Source organism: Rhinolophus sinicus, linkage group LG14 (genome assembly GCF_036562045.2).
Source record: "Rhinolophus sinicus isolate RSC01 linkage group LG14, ASM3656204v1, whole genome shotgun sequence".
NCBI lineage: Eukaryota > Metazoa > Chordata > Mammalia > Chiroptera > Rhinolophidae > Rhinolophus > Rhinolophus sinicus.
In genome coordinates, this window is record NC_133763.1 from 8,455,524 (window position 1) to 8,477,435 (window position 21,912).

The 21,912-nt window shown below is 40.3% G+C and overlaps 1 protein-coding gene across 1 annotated transcript in view; it reads left to right on the forward strand.

Annotated features, from left to right (window-relative positions):
• The window catches only part of UBE2W (ubiquitin conjugating enzyme E2 W), a 41,516-nt gene extending 32,070 nt beyond the window's left edge, over positions 1–9,446 (forward strand). Inside the window, exon 6 of the mRNA XM_019725851.2 lies at positions 5,968–9,446. Within this exon, the coding sequence (XP_019581410.2) occupies positions 5,968–5,981 (14 nt within the window). The 3' untranslated portion in view covers positions 5,982–9,446. The remainder of the gene's footprint in view (positions 1–5,967) is intronic.
• Positions 9,447–21,912: the final 12,466 nt, after the last annotated feature.

Consider the following 21,912-nt stretch of genomic DNA (forward strand, 5'->3'; position numbering starts at 1 on the left):
CCAAAGCCTTGTAGATTATTCCCTCTTTTAAGGAATCTAATAAACTGTGACCGTGCCTGGAACACTCGTTTTGTTTTAGCTTTGTAAGAGCTCCTCAAATAATTCTGTACAGCTGTACTTTGGAGAACTTCTGTCTCAGGAATTCTTAGATAGAAAAGGACAGCTTTTCAAATAAGATGCACTGCTAATCAGAGCTTAAGAATGCTTTCTGGGCACTGAAGTACCGCTCAGACTTTTAACAAGACCCTACTTTAATTAAATGGCCCTTTGCTTCAATTTACATTGCTGGCTTCTCATTCATTTGCTTCCTGTTACCTTTTGGGACTAAACACTATGCTACCTCTTCCTTCTGGTGCCTTTACAAGGAGCCTTTAAAAAAATTCACTGAGGGTCACAGACCCCTTCATCTTAGTATAGTAAATTCCCAAATTCATCAAAAATTGGTATTAGTCAAGAATATTGACAAACTAAATGAAACATTATTTTTAGAGTCAGAGTTCCTAAGATAGTGGTCATTCTATTTCAGACTCAACCTCCCTAACAGAAAAATTCCATTGTCTTTAGTGCTTTTAAACCAACTTTTAAAATTTGAGAAGAAATTGTCTTAGAGTGATGAATTCTAACAATACATCTATGTTGAAAGTATAACCCTCTCTGCCAGTATCCCACCCCAGTGTTAGACCTTTATTCCCGTTTCCCTTCTTTCGTCCCTGCTAGGGATGTAGCAAAAAGATCATCATCTTTCAAGCCCTCTAATGCTGCCTTATATAGTTGAGAGGACTTACGAGACAGCCTTTATCTAAGAATACTTCCCGAATTTCTTACGACGTGCTTTTGAATAAAATGGAGAAAAGTGACATAGTGATACTAGAAATATAAAAATTAATTATTTAAAACAAAATACAGTTCATAGTAGAAGGTATTTTTGATGGAGTTAATAGTTTTTATGTTACTGAAAAATCTACACTTTCGTAACTAAACTGGAAAACTCTTTTAATAGTTTGAGGATGGATCATCTCAAGTTAGCCAAAAAGTACCAAGGAAAGAGGCTTTTCAAACAAAAGGAACTCTCCTTTAATGTGACATAGTCCAGGGTTTGGGTAGGAATGACTTTTTCCAATAAACAGATTAAACATATCGCCTCTTTTACGCCCCCAAATACAAATGAGCTGATTTTTAAAGGCACTGGATTCTAAGTCAACTGAATTGTGACTGTCGTAGTCCAGGTTCAGTCCTGGGACAGTGTCCTCATCCCAGGTACAGATGTTTCTTCATCCACCAGTAATTCTGCTTAAAACGTCCTCAGTTCTTTGACATTCAGTGGCCATTCTTAACCTCAGTGTTTTCTGCTCCTGCTTGAACCCTGCGTGCTTACGTCATTCCCTCCCCACGTTTTCCCTTAAGTGGGCACTTTCACTCCATGAATGAGCCTCGTGTGAAATCAAGGAAGGTAACATTAGTTTACACTTTGAGATGATGGAGCAACTGCTGTCGTCAAATGGGCGCGTGCAGGGACCTGCCTTGAACTTTTCCTTCCCCTTTAAAGAGCTAAGGCTTTTCAGCTGTGTCACGTATTATTGTCTTCTTTCTACGTTTTACAGTAGCAGTTACAGGCAGTGTGGGAAATCGCCCACCTTGGCATTGTAGTTCAGTTTGGAAAAGCCATCTCAAAAAGAGTAATCATACTCATAATGCGGAACACATCAGGCTTTGTGTTCGTTTTCCAGATCTGAGGGTGTGTTTCTCTGCTTAGCTGCTTTAGTTGCAAAAGGTCTTCATTGGTCCTGCTCTCTTTGTAACCCCAAGTTACCGAGCGATACGGTCTTCTGTTGTTTCTCAGCACCAGCTGCTTCTGAAAGGATTACAGGTGTGACCTGCAAAGCTAAACAGAAAGATCAGGTTGAACAAAGACTTGCTTGGAATTGGACGAATCCCTGAAACTTAACATTTCAGTTTCTAGAAACCAAGCAGCCCTGTAAGCCTACGGTCAAGCTGCACAGTCCTGTGTGGTGCGAATGCACATTCCTGGAGCAGTGTGGGGCAGAGTGTTTGTCAGGTGTGTTCTGAGACGCAAGAGCAGTTTGGGGTTTAGGTTAGTGATACCTGTGCGCTTCAGAGGGGCTTCTGGGTGCAGGATGGAGGCACTATTGATGCAAAACAGCGAATCTGAAATGGAGTTCATTTCCTGGGTTTAGAAGAGGAGGACTCAGCTGACACAGCAAAATTGAGCTGCCAGATACCAATATTGGGTTCTTGGGTTGGGGGGGAGGGGCGGCGGGGACTAACCTCTCGGCTTACATTTGTGATCTTCCACACTATTGGTTAGTGTCCCTTGAAAATTAGGCCAGCCACTGCTTCCGTCCTGTTGCATGTCTCTGTACATCCCGCCTCATCAGTCAGTACCTCCCAGCCACGTCTCAGTCAACAACAGGCTGCATGGATGACGGGCTTCCCGTGAGAGGAGGCTTGTTGTTTATACCATGTTGTTGCTGTGCCTTTGCTCTGTGTAGATGCAGAAATCCGTACCACTGGGTGACAGTGCGGGGACATGCTATACAGGCTTGTAGCCTGGAGCATCGGCCACACCATACAACCTGGCTGTGTGCATAAACGTCACTGATGGGTGAATCCATGCTCCTCACTACTGCTTACCTGAAGTGGACTAGGGGCACGCCTGCGGTGGAATGCACACGTGTGTGTGGCCAGTTAAGTCAGGTCCGTGTGCTTTGAAAAATGATTTGAGTTGAGAATAGGGTTAAAAATAAAGGAAACTAACCAAAGTGGGTATTTGAACAGGCAGTTCATCTCAGCATATAAAGGGGCTGAGGGATTTACCAATGGTTCAGGGCTGGAATCTTCCATAGAAAACAAATCTGTATCCAGTACAGTGTACAAATGAATTAATGAGCTTCAAAGTTCTGTATCATAAAATAGACATAATTGTTCTTCAAAAGGGTAAAAAGAACCTTTTTCTGAGATGATAAAGCCATTTCACTGAGATGGCCAACTAGAATCCATTAGTAATATCTATTTTCTGGGACCAGTATTAAACATTTACAACTTAGTTTCAGAAATGGTTGCTTTCCAAGGTTGGGAATAAAGATGTGTGGTTCCTGAAGCATTTTCTTGAAAGCGATAGAGAGTTGAACAGTACAGCTTAAGACTGCTATTGAGTATTGGCTCTAGGAACCTAGGCTTACAGGACGCAAATGGGCATCATGTTTAGATGTCATATCCAGTAAACTGATGAGTGTGTAATTTGTGGAGGAGTAGAGGAATCTCTTTTCACAAAACTGCAGACTGTATTCTGGTTCCATTTAGCCAAAAACATTTCCTGTAGAATTACAAGGTTTATAAGGAGATAGGAACATAAAATTATCTTAGACTAGTAGTAACAAACTCTTTTTCTCCTTGCCTTATAAATGCATAAATTGATCTACATTCGTTGTGAGCTTTATTTGTGCTTTTTAGGGTTACAAAATCATTTTCAAAATTCATGAGTCCAAACTTTTACTCAGCCTTTGCCCTTTATTTCCTGCTGGATAACAATTCTGTTGTTTACTCTGAAAGCTTTCTTGAATCGGTTTATCAAAGGAAACTAATTCCCTAAACTATTAAGAGAAAAACCTAACTGTAAAGATTAATTTTTTTCTTTTTTGGAGGTAGCATCCCACTTCGTATCTACTGACCTATTACTGTGTTCCTTTTCTTCTAGTCTTCTGTCCCTGGGAATATCCAGGGAGATGGTTTCCAATATAATGTGATGGTTCTTATACTCTGGGGAAAACTAAATGACCTTCTAATGTAGTTCTCTCTCATTCACGTTTTCCAGAAGCCCAGTGAAGTTAGCCATGGTAGGTGTCACTTCTTTGGAACTGGTAATTTGTATATTCTATTTGAGGGTATAATTTTAGTAGGGCTTCTGCAGTTCCAGAAAAAATTAAAGTGGTTAGTAGTGTGTTTTTTTGGTTTTTTTTTTGAGGCCATCATCTTGCCACAAATACTTTAACCAGAAGGTTAAATGCGTATTTTTCTTTTAGGACCTTTTGTAGACCTATATTTGTCTTGATCCAAGATGGGTTTACCGTAACAACTTTCTTTTGCAAGCCACTCCCAGTATCCAATAATCCTTTCATCTAGCCAGGAAACTGTGTTCCTTCATCTAACAGAAGAGATTTTTTGCTTCTTAGTGATGGCCTTTTATTTGAGGGAAAAGGTGGCCATGGTTTTGGCTCATACCTGTCTCCCTGCTTAAGTGTTTGCTCAGAGACTCTTGATTACGTATAGCCATCATGGACTTGTAATGTTTAAGTTCCTGTGAGTCCACCTAACAGAGATACATGAGATACTTGAATTCTTACCTTCAGAAGTTTAGTAAGTTTATTTCTCCAAGGATACAGTGTTTAAGATAGATAGTATTGTATTAGTCCTGGATTTCTTTTAACATCTGACCCAAGATGGGAACTGAGATAGGGTGAATGGCTTTACAAGGCTCTCCCAGTAATTCTGGAGGTTGGTAGCATATTCTACAACAGTCTAATGTATTGAAAAACTTCCAGAATGAACAAACTGATAAAGATACATTTGTGGTACCCCCATCAAAGATGATATGTCTTTGGAGATAGCAGCTTATTGCTGGTTAACATTATGTTCAAGTTGAATATTATCTGTCACTTAGTGTGTAGTATACCTTGTCATGTGGTGTGATAACTAAAGTTTATCCCTAGTAATTTGACATTAGGTAGCGTTTAGTGCCATCTCTTAGAGATTCAAGTATGATTAGTTTGGGTATTAATTTCAAGATCCCTTTTGTTATAAAATATTCTACTGGAGAAGTGAAATTTTAAGGAACTTGTAAGTTTGTTCTACATCCATGACTAATATATCCTCTTTATTTCAATTTCCACAGTGACTTAAGAAGCAGATAGTTTCATGTGACTGAAGCTGTAAACTATCCACTTGTTTTCTTAAAGATACTCTTATTTGTTTAAAGGATTCTAATGATTAGATATTATTTATTTTAAAAACCTAGAAAACCTAGTCTGTTTCACCCATTAGATTACCCTTAAGGTGTAGGATCATTTAATGTTCCACTAGTTTGCCCGGGACAGAAGTCAGTTTACTGGTTTTTAGCTCCCATTGCATCTTTCTGAATTTTACTAGCAATATATCGATCTTCACATGGGATGTTTTGTAAAATATTTTGGCCAATTTTTCAGAATTTTGTCCTTGAGAGCTTTTACCACTTTCGGGTAGTTGCCACTAGTCTAGTTTCTTTCTGAAGAATAACCAGTCCTTAGAATAAACCCTTCAGCCATGTTTTGTGAAATAACTGATGTAAAATAAGTAATGAACCCAAAAGATTATGCTGTGTGTCACATAAATATAATGTGCTGAGGCTGCCAGAAGGCATTACTGAGTAATTGTGTGGGATTTTTTTTAATGACCTTTTTGCATATGGATCTATACTTGCTGAAAAACTTATTTTCTAAGGAGAAATTAATAACATTATTTGATTGATTTGGAGATTGTACCTCACTTGTGATTTCCTTCAGAGACTAAAGACATGACTTGTATTCTGTGTTAAATAGCATAACAGTGCTGGTCAGGAGTTGGCTTCCTGTCTCATTACCGTTTTCAACGTTGCCCGTAAAAGAATTCTCTTAAGACGATAAATCCTGAATATGTGCTAACACGTCCATTTATTATTTTAAATAAAACTGACAATAACAATACATCATTTTAAGATTTGTGTGAATCACCATTTTCCTGGAAGAATAGGACGTGATTTGTTTGTCACTGTGTAACTGAACACAAGTTGGACTTTTTATTTGCAGGGATTGGGGGAGGCAAGTCAGACGTGTAAACCATGTTCTTCTTGCTACTTGAAATTATTTTTATGTTGGACTGTACAGATGTTACTTACACATGCTTGACTTTTTCTCCTTTTTTCTCCTTTTCTTAAAGATGATACTTGTTGATGCCACTGTTCTCCTCCTCCTAGCAGAAGATAGTCCTACTGAGAAATGAGCACTTTGATCATTCAGTCTTTGAACTTTAACCTTTGACTGGAAGTGACTATAGGCAATGAAGACTACTTCCTTTTACTGCATTTTTACTCGTGTGCGTTCTGGGCGCATGTTGATCGCTGGTTCAAGCCAGGCAACTGACGTGCTTTTATTAGTCATACAGTATCAATGCAGGCGTCAGGAAATGTCAAATAGAATTCCATTTTTTATTTTTATTTTTTTAAGCTTTTGGAAAGTTCCAGGTCCTCATGTATTGTGCAATAACAATGACTTCCTTTGACGGTTTGGGGACGTTCATTGCCGGCAATGGACGTCGTAACAGGAAAAATTTTCGTTAACTCCTGCCACCCAGTGATTAATGCATGATAGGGCCTATGAAATGAACTTACCTGTTATAGTGGGATTATAATAACGTGAGGGATCCAACATTACTTTGCAAGTCACCCCAACTGTTCATATTTGGATTCTATGCACTGTGATCCTGAGGGTAACAGCATGAATTAACATGCATCTTTAAAGGACTGTAATGAAAGATCATTGCGTATTTATTGAATTGTTTATATCTGCTGTCAAATTGTTTTGACATGGAAGATTTTCAACTAACATTGGCAGAAAGGTACAATATGTTATCCCTATGGTGAAAATAAATCCTTTGGTTGTATATAGTTCCTCAATCTCTGAAGTAAAGGTATGAGTAATATAGGGTATGAATGGTTTAATCAAGGCTTTATTTTGGAAGTAAGAAAAATGGCAGTGATGATTAAACTGCTGCAGTCCATAATTTGGGATTGTTGTTTGTACATTAACGATTTTTCCAAGTAGACTACACTCTGTTACTTCCTGCTAGCCATCAGCATGAGCCCTACTGCCTAAACACTATTTCATTTTATTTATGTTTGGAAAATCCATAAACATTTTTGTTTGCAATTTTGTTTCTTTTGTTGTCTTAAGTCAAGTTTGAATGTTACAATACTTTAACTGAAAAACTTTTGTCAAGTTTTTTTCTTGTAAATTTTCTTTACTTGTAAGTATCATCTTGTCCTTCAATCCTGTACCCTAAAATAAGAAATACATTTTTGACAGAGGCTTAATGTTTTAACAAAAGAGTGTGGACATTTTTATTTTAAAATTTAGGCAAAAGTACACTGTAGAATGGTATGTTTGCTTATTTGTCTTACACATCATGCAGTTATTCCTGGAGGGATTTGTTTTGTTTTCTTGTTTTCATTTGGCTTACAGCTAGGTAAAATTTTTCTATAGAAAAAAATTGTTGAAAGGTCCAATTCTCAGTACCATGTAAGTTAATGATACTACAACTAGGTTCTCTTTTTAAAAAGTGATTACTGTATTTTATAAATTACCTTTTCACATATGCAAAATCTGTTTCTACTACAATGTTATTTTTACTAATGCCTATTGTTGCACTCTTTTTGACATATCCTGCAGTGAATTTATGGATCAATTTGGGCTTAAAAATAAAAGCCAGTTGGCTGAAAGGTTTGAAATATGTACCCCAGCTAAACTATCCAATCAATAATTGGCAAAGAATATTTTAAAAATTGTTTTTAATCTCTGTATAGGTGACATTTTGTAGCTTTGTACATGTTAATTAAGGGCGTCTAATTTTACACTCTAAAGTATAATTGCTGAACTCAGGGGTGGGTAGACTTCAAAAATATGTCTGCTTTAGAAATAACTTGAAAAAAATTAAAACTATGGCCAGCCACCAAATTGTGGACACTGTTTATACTGCTAGTTACACTTTTTAAAATTAAAAACATTCATGTTCCGTGTTGACGAGGTATACCTAAGTTCTCACAGTAGTCTCTATCTATCTTATTAGTTGGCCTGTTTGACCAAGACAGAAAATGTTCTTTGGAATGCTTTGAACTACCCTTAGTTTTAAACTGCTTTTTAATATGAGAATTGCAGCTGTAAATTACGTATTTTTCACATTTTACATAACTACTCTAAACTACTGACTGACTTGATCATTTTCTGGAGTGGGGGGCGGATTTCTCTTCGTACTGCTGGTCCTTTTATAAAAAACTGACCTGTGACATTTATTCACCAAAGGAATTGATATACCAGGTTAAAGATTAACAATGCTATGCTATAGATTAATAGGTCATATATAGCCTCAATTGAGTTTTTTAATATGAATAACAGTATTTTAACATACCTCTCTACAGAGATATCATAAATTAAAATGAGGAGGAAAGCAAAGGAAAACCAAATAATTTTGGTACATTTTATGGTTTAAAGAGAAGAAATTAAGATGAAATACCTTATAATATAGAAACCCCAACCATTCAAAATTAGCAATCAAATAACACCTTATTCATTACTCCCTTGAACTTAGGAATCGTTGAAATCACCTTTGCACTTAGATTTAATCAGTTAATTTTAAAAGTAAGCTGCCTTATTAAAAGACACATCTTTACCCGAGTCATTGCTCTAGAGAGGACGATTAGTGGCTTTGTAATAATAAAACAAATTTCTCCGTACGATGTTGTTGAACGACAGCCGGAACGCCAAGACAGCGTACATAGGAACGTGGTCCTCCCCTCTTTCCTGCGTGGGCCTGCCTCAGAATCGAACTTGCTTCTTCTTTTTCTTCTTCTTCTTCTTCTTCTTCTTCTTCTTTATTGATTTATTTTAAGGCCATTCTCTGGATTGCCAAATTCTGTTAAGACATACATTCATTTCCTTATTTTGCATGCGTAGATCAGGAACTTGGTGCCCTTTCAAAAAGCGACTACGTCAAGTAGGTATCAATGCCGTCGAATTTAAAGAGAGAAACGGTTTTGTTTTTTAAGGTAAATTTTTAAAAATAAACTTTATGGATGTTCTCTTAAGAAATTTAATATTCACCTCTAAAGGACTTTACTTGTAATGTGTAAATTCCTCTTTTTAGCTAGCAGGGAAATGAAGCTGTCTTTAATCCCGAGGAAAAAAATGCTAAAAATAGCTTTTCTATACAGTTCATCTGGAGAAAGATCTTAATCCTTATTGCTTTGACTAGGTATACAAATATTTGGTCTAAAGTAACCAGAATAGTTTATTACTTTTTCCCTTCTGAAATTTTAAATATATGCAAATATATATATATCATTAGATTCCTGTGGTGGATAATAATTTTTTCAGATTCTAAAACAGGTATCTAGTGACTGCTTGATTATTCCCAGATTGCATCAAAGATGAATTAACAAATAATGGAAATGAGTAGTGATATGAAAATGGTATGTAACCACATATTACTTGTTTCTGGTACTCGAGTCTTATTTTTTAAAAAGCCTATTGTTTTTAAGAATTGAGATATTTAAAACTTGTTAAAGCTTCTTCCGAAAAACAGAAGAGAAGAGGAGGTACTGTGTGTTCAAAAAACTTTTTTAAATAAAGAATTCAGTGTCACTAGTTCTAAGCCTTTTATGGTTACTGCTGCTTGTATTTCTCGATCTTACTTTTATTTAGTTCTTTGTACGTATTTTAGCTGAATGCTTCAGATTTATAATTGTGTACATAAGTTGTTTTTTTTTATAAAGAACTGAGACTTACTTTGAAGACTCATTCTCATGAAAACCAGCTGCTACACTGTTCTGTGTTTCCTTAATACCTTGGCATGAGTGGGATCTCTGAAAGAGGAGTCTCGCTCTGAATCCTCTTTGCAGTCGTTTTGTTGTTGTTGTGTTTGTTTGTTTGTTTTTATCCCTTTTATTTTTTTCCTTCCTGTCTCCTCACAGGTGTGCAGTGCATCAGTCTTCAGCAGTTTCTCTTTCTGACCTCTAAGTTTTTCTCCCCTCACTCCCTTTCTTCCGTTCCTCCCCCATCCCTTTTCCTTTTCTTGTGGTTAGGGAATCCCGAGAAGGAAATTATTAAAATGTCCACTTCTCATCAGAAATTTTTTTAAATAAAAAGATTCCTTCCCACAAGTAAAATACATAGAATTTCTGATACGTAATTTCAGTTCATCGGTAGATGGCTAAATTTGTTGAATAATTGGCTAGGTAAATGAGCTGTTAACTATAGTTTAGTTCCTTTAAATCCTAATGTTGAGGGAATTTTGTTTACTTTTTGGATGGTGACTCCCCCAAAGACTAATTATTGCCCAATTGAATTAAATTACTTGTTTTCGTATAAGTGTATTTCCATTTAAGTTTCTAAGCGATTTTGAGATTTGGAATTCCTTTTAAAAAATAATAATTTGTGGGAGACCTGCTTTCTCAGCATAAATCATGCATTCATTTAAACATAGGCTTATATTTATCATTAGCGGGCCCGTGGGATCTAAACATGTCCTTCAAACTAAGATCTCCCCCTTCAAGTTGAAGTTCTGATTCTGACTGTGGTACTGATAATTGAGGTGTTTATTGTGATTTTAATTCTCCAATGTTAGTATTGGGACTTCTATTTGGGGCTGAATCTCCAGAATGATTACATGAATATCTTTTTTCATGAAAATATTTAGTTGATTAAAAAATATAATACAAGTCATTTTGAACACGTGGAAAGAGTGCCAGAGTAAAGCTGGCATATCCTTACAAAGCTAAAGACACCAGCTTTGCAAGTTGAGTGCAGTTGACTGGGAAGACGAAAAACATTTTTTGCTGTGTTTCTTGGCACGTACAGTGTCAGGGTTTTGAGGAAAGTGTGCTCCTGCAATTCTAAGCTGTTTGCTCAAAGGCAAAAGCATGATTTCAAACTTACTGGGCTTTGGCTTGTTAGGTGTGACGTCATTTGTCACATTTCCTGGTACATGGAAAGAGTAAATAATCCTACCTCTAATTTTAAAGCCTGAAGCAAGACTAGGAAAGAATTTGGTAGATTGTGTCAGATAACCTCGAAAATGCAAGTCCCTTCACATAGTTAACCAGATTGTGTATATAAATGCAAATTGTTATCAGGCTTGAGGTGAAAGGATTATTTCAATAGATGATTAGATTCATTATCTAGTAGCCAAGAATTAAGTGCATGTTTAATGGAAGTGGATTTGATGGGAGTTTGTGCTTGAGGATTTGAATAGAGTGGATGTATATATTTTATAAATTCAAGTTGTAAAATATGTAAAGCTACAGCTTTTTAAATAGAATATAAATGTTAAAACAGATAAACCTATATATTATATATTTTAAAATACATGTATCAAACTTTTGTTAGTTTAATATAAACTACATTGTGTGCTTTACGGGATTCGGTAACTTTTGATAATAAAGCAGTTGTCGATTTTTTCTGTCGACTTGAATACTAAACTGGATAGCTATTAAACCTCTTTGTAGTTTGTAATAATGGGAAAACTTCTTTACATACAAAGACTGATCTTTAAAAGATTATGGAAATAGTAACGTCCATTTCTAAAGTGAGTGCGACAGAGTGAAAATAGTCACCGAAGCTGCTTGTTTGTTTATGTAACAGATCATCCTAAGTAGTGTCACTGGGTGTGTTTTAGTGGTTCTTCATGCTTTAATGAAATAAGTCCTGATTCAAGACTGAGCATTGTCAGAAAAGATGGCAATTGAGAGCCGGGCACTTGCTTAGCATTATCAGGAGCCTGTGTTGCTGACCTTCAACCTGTAGGATTAATAAGGACACACTGTAGAGGACTTCTGGATGCTTTCCCAAGGACACAGACCCATCAGTAACGTCCTTAACTGAGGGACTCCTGAAGCTGTGAGAAGAGGGAAAGAAATAAGCGGAAGAAGGGAATGTCTCCACATCCCAGTTGCTCCAGCAGGAGGAAATGCAGTGTGCTCTGCTGATACGCTGAGTTTTCTTTTCACAGGGGGTCTGCTTGCCCCGGGAGCGCCTGAATCCTTGTTGGGGCAGCCGTTCTACCATAAAACGGTCTTAACAAGCTGTTTCTGCAGCCGTAACCAGCTAGGTCCATCTTCCTTTTCCTGTGTACTCGGATGGCACGCTCTCCCTTTATTGTAGTTCCTAAAATAATGTCTACCTCTCATAGCAGTTACGACTTTTCTCCACTAGTTTAAGCTACTGTGGATAAGTGAAGCCCTGTCCACGTTCCTTAGTACTTTTCGCACTAATGCAACACAGCAAATTAAACATGAACTGAGTTGAAGGGTCAGATGACACAGCTAAGGATGTTACATGCTTGGATAATTCCGTGTTTCCCCAAAAATAAGACCTGGCTGGACCAGCAGCTCTAATGCGTCTTTTGGAGCAAAAATTAATATAAGACCCGGTCTTATTTTACTATAATAGAAGAACGGGTCTTAATATAATAGAAGACCGGGTCTTATATATTAATTTTTGCTCCAAAAGATGCATTAGAACTGATGGTTCGGATAGGTCTTATTTTCGGGGAAAGTGCAGGCCAAGGCCATAGTGGTTCTATATCTGTCCTGTGAGGAACCCTGCCAGTACATCTCTTAAATGCTTATGAGATTTCTTTGCAGTGTTTGCTAAAGGCAAAATATATACATGTAAGTACCAGTGTGCCCTTTCCCATTCAGTGGAGTATGAAAATATTGTAATGAGGAAAGTTGAAATGAGAAACTAAGGTAGATAATATATGTACTTGGCCTTCGAGGACACAACGTGGGTAGATGTGTCATCAGGCAAGAACCTGATGTGGAAGGCTGCATTCTACAGAAAAGGTATACAGCCTCACGTTAGAATTTTTCATCTCCACTCTCAGCCCCAGACCTATTTCTTTTATCTTTCCTGTCATAATGGCATTTTATCCAACCTAGTTATCCCAGCGAAGACTTGAACACTATTTACTGTCCTCTCTGACATCGTTAAGTCCTGGGGCGCCTGTCTTTAAAACATCTCTGACTTGTGTCCCTTTTCTCCAGTCCCCTTGCCGTTACGGCCTTGCACTGCTCGCTCCTAGAGTTTCTAGGCTGCTCTTCTGCTGTGCACACACCTTGTTCCATAAGTAGTAGCAAAACAAGAGTACGTCTGTTTTGCTGATATTCTTCCCTGTTCCGAGAATGTTCCATCGTCTGCTTTTCTACCTGAAATGGCCAGTTAAAGGTGGTTACGGAGTTACCCTCTCTGTCCCTCCCTCTCCAGCCCCTACCAGTCTTCCGTCCTGAACTCGAACAATAGGAAGTGTCCCGATTGCATTCGTTTCCCCAGCACAGCACATAGTCCTATCATTGAAGCTTTTAATAAATGTTTGTTGAATTAACTTGATTGTGCTTGTTTTTTTCACCGAACCTCACTGAGGCGCTAGCAGATTCGAAACATGCATCTAAGTCACCATCTGTGCGAAGTGTCACAGCACAATATGCTACCCTTCCTGGCCTAGTGAGTTATAAAAAAATTAAGTAACTTCGTTTGGGTTTGCTTTCATTTAAAAAAAAAAAAAAAGGTGTTTCTCATATCCTTGCCTTATCTCGGATAAATTGCTTGTCTTGAATATTTTCACAAATTAAGAACATGATTGCTTTAAACTAGATACGTCTGAGAAGCCGTGAAATCATAAGAATGAGCCTAATACTCATTAAGGTTAAAAATGGTCATTAAAAATACAGACACTCCCCGACTGCAATTTTTCAACTTGATGGTGTAATAAGTGATACACATTCAGTAGAAACTATGCTTTGAATTTTGACCTCTTCGCAGGCTGGCAGTATGCAGTGCAGTATTCTCATGCTGGGCAGTGGCAGAGATGATTTTGCCCAGGTGGGTGAGGCTGTGCTGTGCTGTGCTGCTCAGTAGGTTAGGTGTATTAAGTGCATTTTCCCCTTACGAGATTCTCAGCTTACGAGGGTTTTATGGGGATGTAACCCCACCGTGAGTCGGGGGGTACTTCTCAGTGAAGGATGGCGTATAAAAAGCCTGTCTTCAAGTTGCCTATGTAATAAGGGAGATGGGGGATAGTATAAAAAGTGATGAGCCCTGAGGTGCAGAGGTAAATGCCGGTTTCTCGTCATCACAGAAATGAGTTTGCAAGAAGTACTACCATGGCTGGAAAATGACAAACTTTGTAGATGAGTTCTAGGCTAGTACAAAGATCACAAGTACCAGAGCCCGAGGCCAGGACTTGTATGAAGGTCAGCCCAGAAGATGTGGCTGGTTCCCAGTGAGCCAGCGAGGGAGCAGGAGCCAAGGCCAAGTGATGTGGGGCCTTCTGAGTCGGGATAAGAAATTGGTCTTTGAGTTTTCACCAAACAGAGAGAGGAGCCTAGCGGTCAAAGTTCTTTTATCCTCAGGACACTTACCAATAGGGAGGAAATTAGGAAACGGAGTCACCGTGTGGCCAGTATCACAGGGAAGGCTGCCCAGAAAACAGCCCAGGATATGTCCCCAATGAGGGAGCGACTGCACCGGCCCACCCATCAAAACTAGCTTAAAGCTGGACTCCAGTAGAGCTCTGTCCCCAGAGTAAGCAGCGCTCATTCAGACTTGCACCCTGGAGGGGTTCGGAGATATCAAGTGTTGGACTTGGATTTGGTGAGGTCTCTAAGTGATAACTGTCCTCAGGAGGTGACCAGAAGCAAATGAACGTCCTCTTCTAGGTCTCAGAGAATCTCTACAAGGGATTTACTTCAATACAGTGACCAGTACACAAAACTTATGACATGCTCAGCAAACAAGACACCCTGATAAAGAAGCACCAGAAAAATCGACCTACAAAGCATTGGAGGTGGGTGGGGAGTGACACCATCTGACGTACTTGACTGCTGCATGCCACACTGTTGGGAGCTTCTGAAGAGCAAAAACCTGTCTTGTTTATAATCAAATATGGAGTACCAGCTGAATCCCAAGCAGCTTATGGTCTGGCAAGGAAGACAAATGGGAAATTGAAATAATGTGATGTTTGGTGTGACTGGGTAATAACAGCACTAAGTGAGTGAGCATCAGGGCAGGAAGGATCAAAGGCCATCCAGGAAGGTTCCAGGGGAAGTGAGTATTTGCTAGGCATACACAGCAAATGCAAAGGCCTGGGATGAAAGAGAACAGTGTGTGTGTAGCATTGAATTTGGGTGTAAGAGTGGTAAGAAATAAAACTAGAGCTAGGATATGAAAGTCCAGGTTATAGACTTCTGATTTTACCTCCTGCGCGACAGGGACTGATGGAATCAGATTTGCACTTCAGAAAAATTACTTCGGCCATAGTCTGAAGAGCATGGAAATGTCACAAATCTGGAGGGGAAATTAAGAGCTTTAATTGGTAATCCAGAAAAAGATGACAAATTTATTATAAAGTAATGGCATTAAAGATAACCACATACACCAATGGCACAGAGGGAGAGTTCAGTAACAGTTGATTTGACTCTTACTGGTTTCACAGATGTATATGTCTGAGAAAAGAATAGTCTATTCAACAAATGGTGCTAGCGCATTTGGAAAGCCATCTGCAAAAACTAAAAATAAAAACCTTACCTCACACCATATACAAAAATGAACCCCAAATGAATCAGACCTAAATTAAGAGTAAAAACTTATATAAAACTTCAAGAAAACAGGAAAAAAATCTGAGATCTTGGATCTGGCAAAAATTTCTTAGTTGTGACACAAAAACAAATGATAAATTAGAATCAAAATCTAAAGCTTGGATTTTGAAAAGACAGACTGAAAAGGCAAGACATATATTTGTGAAATACACAGTTGATAAAGGACTTCAATTTAGAATACTTTTTGAAACAGGAATTTTTGAAATTAGGAATAACGGAGCAAAACCCAATTTAAAAAGGGGCAAATTTTGTCAATGAACGTTTTGACTTGAACTGGTCCTTAAGACAATACAGGGGTGGCAAATAAGTACATGAAAAGGGGCGCGTTAGTTCCTAAGGGAATACAAATGAAAACTGCGAGATACCACCACACCCCCACAGTGCTGACCATACCAAGTTCTGGCAAGGACGTGGGGCAGCGGGAGCTTTGCTGCCCCACGGATGGGGGTGTAGAATTGTTGGACCACTTTGGGAAACAGTTGGGCAGTTTCTTAAAAAGTAAAACATGTACCCACTATACAAACCAGCCATTTCACCCCTAGGTATTTACCCAAGAGGAAAGAGAGCATATGTCCACAACGAAGGCTTACACACATTCTATCCAGTTTGTTTATAAAATGCCCAAACTGGAAACATCCCAAATGTCTATCAGTAGGTGACTAGGTCACACTTTGGCACATCGCTACAATGGAATACTACTCAGCAATAAAGAAGGAATGACCTACCATGTTTCCCCCAAAATAAGCCCTAGCTGGACTATCAGCTTTAATGCCTCTTTTGCACACATTTACTATAATATAAGACCAGGTCTTTATAGTATAATATATAATGTAATACATAATGTAATATATAATTAATATACCGAGTCTAGTATAATATAACTAATATAATATAATAAATACTGGGTCTTATATTTCTGCTCCAAAAGACACATTAGAGCTGATGGTCTGGCTGGGTCTTATTTTCAGGGAAACACGGTATTGACACTTGCAACATTGATAACCGTCTGTTATGCTGAGTGAAAAGTACAACTGTATTGTTTTATTTGTGTAAAATTCTAGGAAATACAAACTTCGCTATAGTGACAAACATTAGATAAGTGTTTCCCTGAGGATATGGGGTGGTGGGAAGGGGCATGAGTGAACTTTTGGAGGTGACGGATATGTTCTAAATTATCTTGGTTTCACAGATGGACATGTATTGTCAGAACTCATTGAATGGCACACATTACATATTTGTAATGTATTGAGTATTATGCGTTAATTAGACAGAATTAGGAGGCTTTCAGTAATAAAGACAAAGCGTGATGATGACCTGAAGTGGAGGATGACAAAGTGGGCAAATTCAACCATAATCAACTTGCTTAAAAGTAATCGCAGCTTCACAGCGAAGGAGCTAGAATTGAAACCTGAGTCTGATCCAAAATCCACGTTCTCCCTAAGTCAATATGCTTATACTTAGAAAAATGGAACCAGTAGACTCTTGAAGCAGGGTCACCACAAACCTTCAATGTGTAAAAAAATGTAATAACTGAAGCTCAATAAAGCAAGGACAATAAAACGAGGTGTGCCCGTATACAAGGGCACCTCATATAATGAGTGGCATTCTTTCAAGATTAAATTAGCAAAATTCATTGAACTACGACTTTGGAAAAGTCCTGTATATTGAATACTGACCTAACATTACCTTTCATTTCTCTTTTAAATAGGGGCTGGCAAACCTTTTCTATAAAAAGCCAGATAGTAAATATTTTCGATTTGGGGGTGCCCTACCATCTCTACTGCAACTGCTCAACTCCATAGATCCATAAAAGCAGCCATAGACAGTATGCAATGAGGGCATGATTGCACTTCACTTACAAAAACAGGCAGCGGGCCATTTTTGACCTGCTGTCAAGCATTGAAACCTATCTTTTCAGACAAAGGACCACCATCCGTGGTCCTTTCAAGATGACATTTTAATCTTGGAATAAGAAAATAGAGCTACTAGAGAATGGAGATAAAGGCCTATAAAACTTACGATCAGTTGGTGACAAATATATGCATTTGGTCAAACCCATAGGAAGTACAACACAAACTGAACCCTCAAGTAAACTGTGGGCTCTGGGTGGTAATGACGTGTCGGTGTAGGTGCATCATTTATAACAAATACACCACTCTGGTGTGGGGTGTTGATAATGGGGGAGGGTGTGCGTGTGAGGACGCAGAGGCTATATGGGAAATCTTTACACCTTCCGTTCAATTTTGCTGTGAACCCAAAACTCCTCTAAAAAAATAGTCTATTTTAAGAAATGATCAGGTGACGATGAAAGATACCAGGGGAAATGAGCCCTGTAACGACTGTCCTTATTTCACCAGAATACTGTCAGTTCCCAGCTGGAATTGGAGCCTTTAGCTCCATTACACAGCTGTGCCTTAGTGTTTCCCCAAAACGTCTCCATGGGTGGGCTCCCTGCCAAAAAGTTCCGACGGTCAAATGGGTTTGGGAGACAGCGCATACCCTGCCCCTTCTTGGAGACGCCATCTGTATGGGCAGAGGAAAGGTTCTGAGAAATTCTGCAGTAAAAGCTGCTTTAATTTGGTTGAGCTGGTCGCTTCTTAGATGTATTTAACCAAAGCATCCTTTCCCCACATAACATCTATTAATGTCTGTTGAAATGGTTCTGTGGAGTTGCAGTGCGTGACACTCTGTGTCAGTCCTATTTCTGGTCTGGAATGTGAGATGCATGGCTACAACTTTCCATGCTCCATGATGTTAATCCTGTTTGAGACTGGCTCTGGCTTTGTCTTCTGGATTTAGGGGATCCGAGGATAATTCTGACAGTATTCGTGGAGCCTGCAGCTCAAAGAAGTGCTGGGAAAACTGTGACCTGACAGGCCTTAGTGATGAGTGTTTCAATTCCTTTTGTCCTATAAGGAGGATTGGAAAGTGGCGCTGGAAAAGTGGCACTAACGTGGGACCTCTGGGTAGTATTAAGTAAACCACCAGCTGACTTAAGGGAATTTGCAGCGTATCAGGTCTCTGCCCTCAGTCTCTGACACACAGCTCCTAAAATCCCTGTAAATTTCCTGTGTGCTAGAGGAGATAGGAGCATCGTTTGTTAAAATATTTAAGATACTAATTTTGTTATCACATTAAGATCTTTAGAGTCTCAGAGTGATGAATGTCACTGTGTATGCTAATGAGGTGACTGGTAGCTGGGGCCCCTAGATTGCTTGGGGGGGGGCGGGGGGCGGGGGAAGTGGGGGCTGGTCACCAGAAAAACCAAGACCTGGCTAGAGGGTTGAAACTCAGTCTCACACTGCCACTTCCCTCAACCCCCAACGCCCATCTGGGAAGGGGAAAGGGGTGGGAGGTCAATTATTTAATCAATCATGCTTATATAAGGAAGCCTTGGGTTCCGAGAGCTTCTGGGCTGGTGAGCAAGAACACATCCACATGCTGGGAGGGTGGCGCCCCAGCTCTGTGGGTTCCTGTGCTCGGTGTACCTCTTCAGCTGGCTGTTCATCTGTGTCCTTCATCGGTGTAATAAACTGGGAAACAGACGTGTTTCTCTGACCTCGGTGGCCTGTTCCAACAAATTTCCGAACCGGAGGAGGAGGTTATGGGAACACTCTGTTTGTAGCTGAGCTGGTAGGAAGTACCCCAGGCCTAGAACTGGTGGTTGGCGCCTGAAGTGGCGGCAGTCTTATGGGACAGCCCTTACCTGTGGGGGTCTCTGTTACCTCATGGTAGCTGCTGTCAAAAGTCGGACACCCAGTTAGTGTCCCGGGAGTTGGAGAATTGGTCAGTGTGGGAAAACCATCACAAATTCGGTGTCGGCAGTACTGAGAATAGAGAAAAAGTTTTCCTGTAGTTGGTGTTTGTGAAGTGGGGTGTGTGCTGGAAGAGCGCTGGCTCAAGGAAACGTGTGGTTTGAGAAGAGAAAGGATGAAAGGGCCGGAGATGAGGAACGTTTGATTCCTGGGCGGCTGCGTGGTCACCCACGGATGGAGCAGCAGCTGTGTAGCTCTCAGTTACCAAAGGTAAACGTTACCAGTGGAAACTGGAGATGGACCCTCACCCAGGGTGGGGGAGGGACCAGTTCCCTGGATGCATGAGGAAACGCAAGCCAATAAGCAACAGGTGAGATACAAGCCCTTGGCCCTTGTGATCCGTAATAACTAAGATGAGATTAAGAGCTGGGTCGGACCTTGATGCTGGACCATGCTCGGATTTCAATTGGTCTGAGCGCCGGCCCCCCCACAAAGGGAAGCATTATGCGGGGACAACAGAGAGTACCTCTACGACCTTTGCAGGGAGCCCAGTGCCACCGGTCTCATTTTAAGGGTCACCACCATCAGCTTCTGGAAGAACCTTCACTAAAATGGGTTGTGAGAGTAATTTAGGGCAGTGTCTTTGGTTTTGAATTCTGCAGGCAGAGGAGAGCGTTTGGGTTCATGCTCACGATTGAATAACCACAGATGGCCATACCTGATCCAGACACAAAGCAGCTTGCTCCCGAGGGAACAGCCAGCCTCGGGGACTGGCTAGAAGCCACTGTGAGACCCGCTTACCCTGGGAAGGCAGACTGCCCAGCTCCCCCTATACATGCAAGTGGAACAGCCCAGGTGAAGCAACTGAAAGGCTTTCTATGCCAGCTGTGTGGCACTGGCTTCCCAATAATCAGCACATTCACCTACTGACTACGCCCATCACCCCAGCCACGGGAAATGCTGTGGGTTAAGGGGTCCTTTTTGGCACGGGCACCTTATGTAACCTTAAAGCTGCACAATTGAGCAACAGCCTGGAAGCCTTATTAAGTTTGCTGTCTTAACTTCCCCTCACGGGCCTTACAGATGATTATAAAGACATTTGGTTAATTAACAAGAGAACGGAGAGCGGCTGAGGGAAGAGTCCAGGGACTGGTCTCAGGAAGATGAGAATTTTTAAATGGGTATTAAGATAGAAGGCGAATAAATAAAACATTGATAGGAGTGAAACAAAGAGGTGGAAGAAAGAGGAGAGTATTGGGACTCATCCCAGCAGGCTGGAAGTCTTTAGGAGGTTACTTAAAAATGAGTTGCTTAAGACGGATGTGGACGGGGTTAAAACAAAGGTCTTACTACTGCTCTATCGAGGTCGGGCAGGCCAACGGGGCCCCCTACCGACCCCCCCAGCAAGTGAGCTCTCTTTACTCTGGTTTGGAGAAAATTTTTTTTTTAAATTTATTGGGGTGACAATTGTTAGTAAAATTACATAGATTTCAGGTGTACAATTCTGTATTACGTCATCTATAAATCCCGTTGTGTGTTCACCACCCAGAGTCAGTTCTCCTTCCATCACCATATATTCGATCCCCCTTACCCTCATCTCCCATCCCCCACTCCCCTTACCCTCTGGCAACCACTAAACTATTGTCTGTGTCTATGAGTTTCTGTTTCTCATTTGTTTGTCTTGTTCTTGTGTTGTTTTTGGTTTATATACCACATGTCAGTGAAATCACATGGTTCTCTGCTTTTTCTGTCTGACTTATTTCGCTCAGCATTTAAAAGCTGGAAAGCAAAAGATTCGGATGAGATCGGACCTGCAGTCACGTGTGGCAACCGTCAGGGGTTGGAGAAGAGAAGCTTTCCGGGGTCCTGACAGGGAACCTTAGGTACTGTCACCCACTGTCACTGGGTTGGCGAAGCCCTGCCTCCTGGGCCACAATTAGGGTGAGAGAATGTCGAAATGCGTTGATAAGATGATGAAGATTGAAACGTTTAATCGGGTTTCTGTTGTGTCCTCTTTGCCTTCGACGTTGTTTAGCCTAGTGGAGGTCCTGCTATGTGACGCTTGGAAAGGCACGCTCCTCGCTGCAGTTGCTAACAAATCAGGAGCTAGGAATGTAGGCTCCCAAAATGTCGGCAGAGCTCTGAGGAGGTGCGGTAAGTTCAGTTCAGACTCAGTAAAGGTTGGTGGTCAAAGGTGGGGTGGGGAGGGAAGGAGAAGAGAGAACCAACAGCCAGGCTTTGAGGCAGCAGCGGTTTATTCTCTGAGAACACCCTGGGGGAGGATAACCTGAGAGGTGAGGGACCCATGTGGGTGCAGCCCCCATAGGCCAGCAGGTACTAGATAGGAAAGTTATATGTCAGGTCCTAAGAAATGGGGTGTGAGCGTGTGTTGCAAGCAGTTGGCAGGATGGGGAACAACAATACCAAGAACTTGGGCAGATGGGCAGACGAGGGGTGCAGAGAGCCACCACCAGGCCATTTCTTAATGCACCCGGAGGCCGTCACCACCAGGTGGAGGGGAGGGAGAAAATCTTTTCCCCTGGGCTTCTAAGTTCCCCACGGGGGGGCGCTGTAACCAAAGACAGATTCACAAGAGAAAAGCATACACGTTTATTTAATGTAAGTTTTCCGTGACACGGGAGCCTTCCTAAGGAAATGAAAATGGAGAGAAACCTTTAAACCTGCGTGTGTTTATGCTAGGTT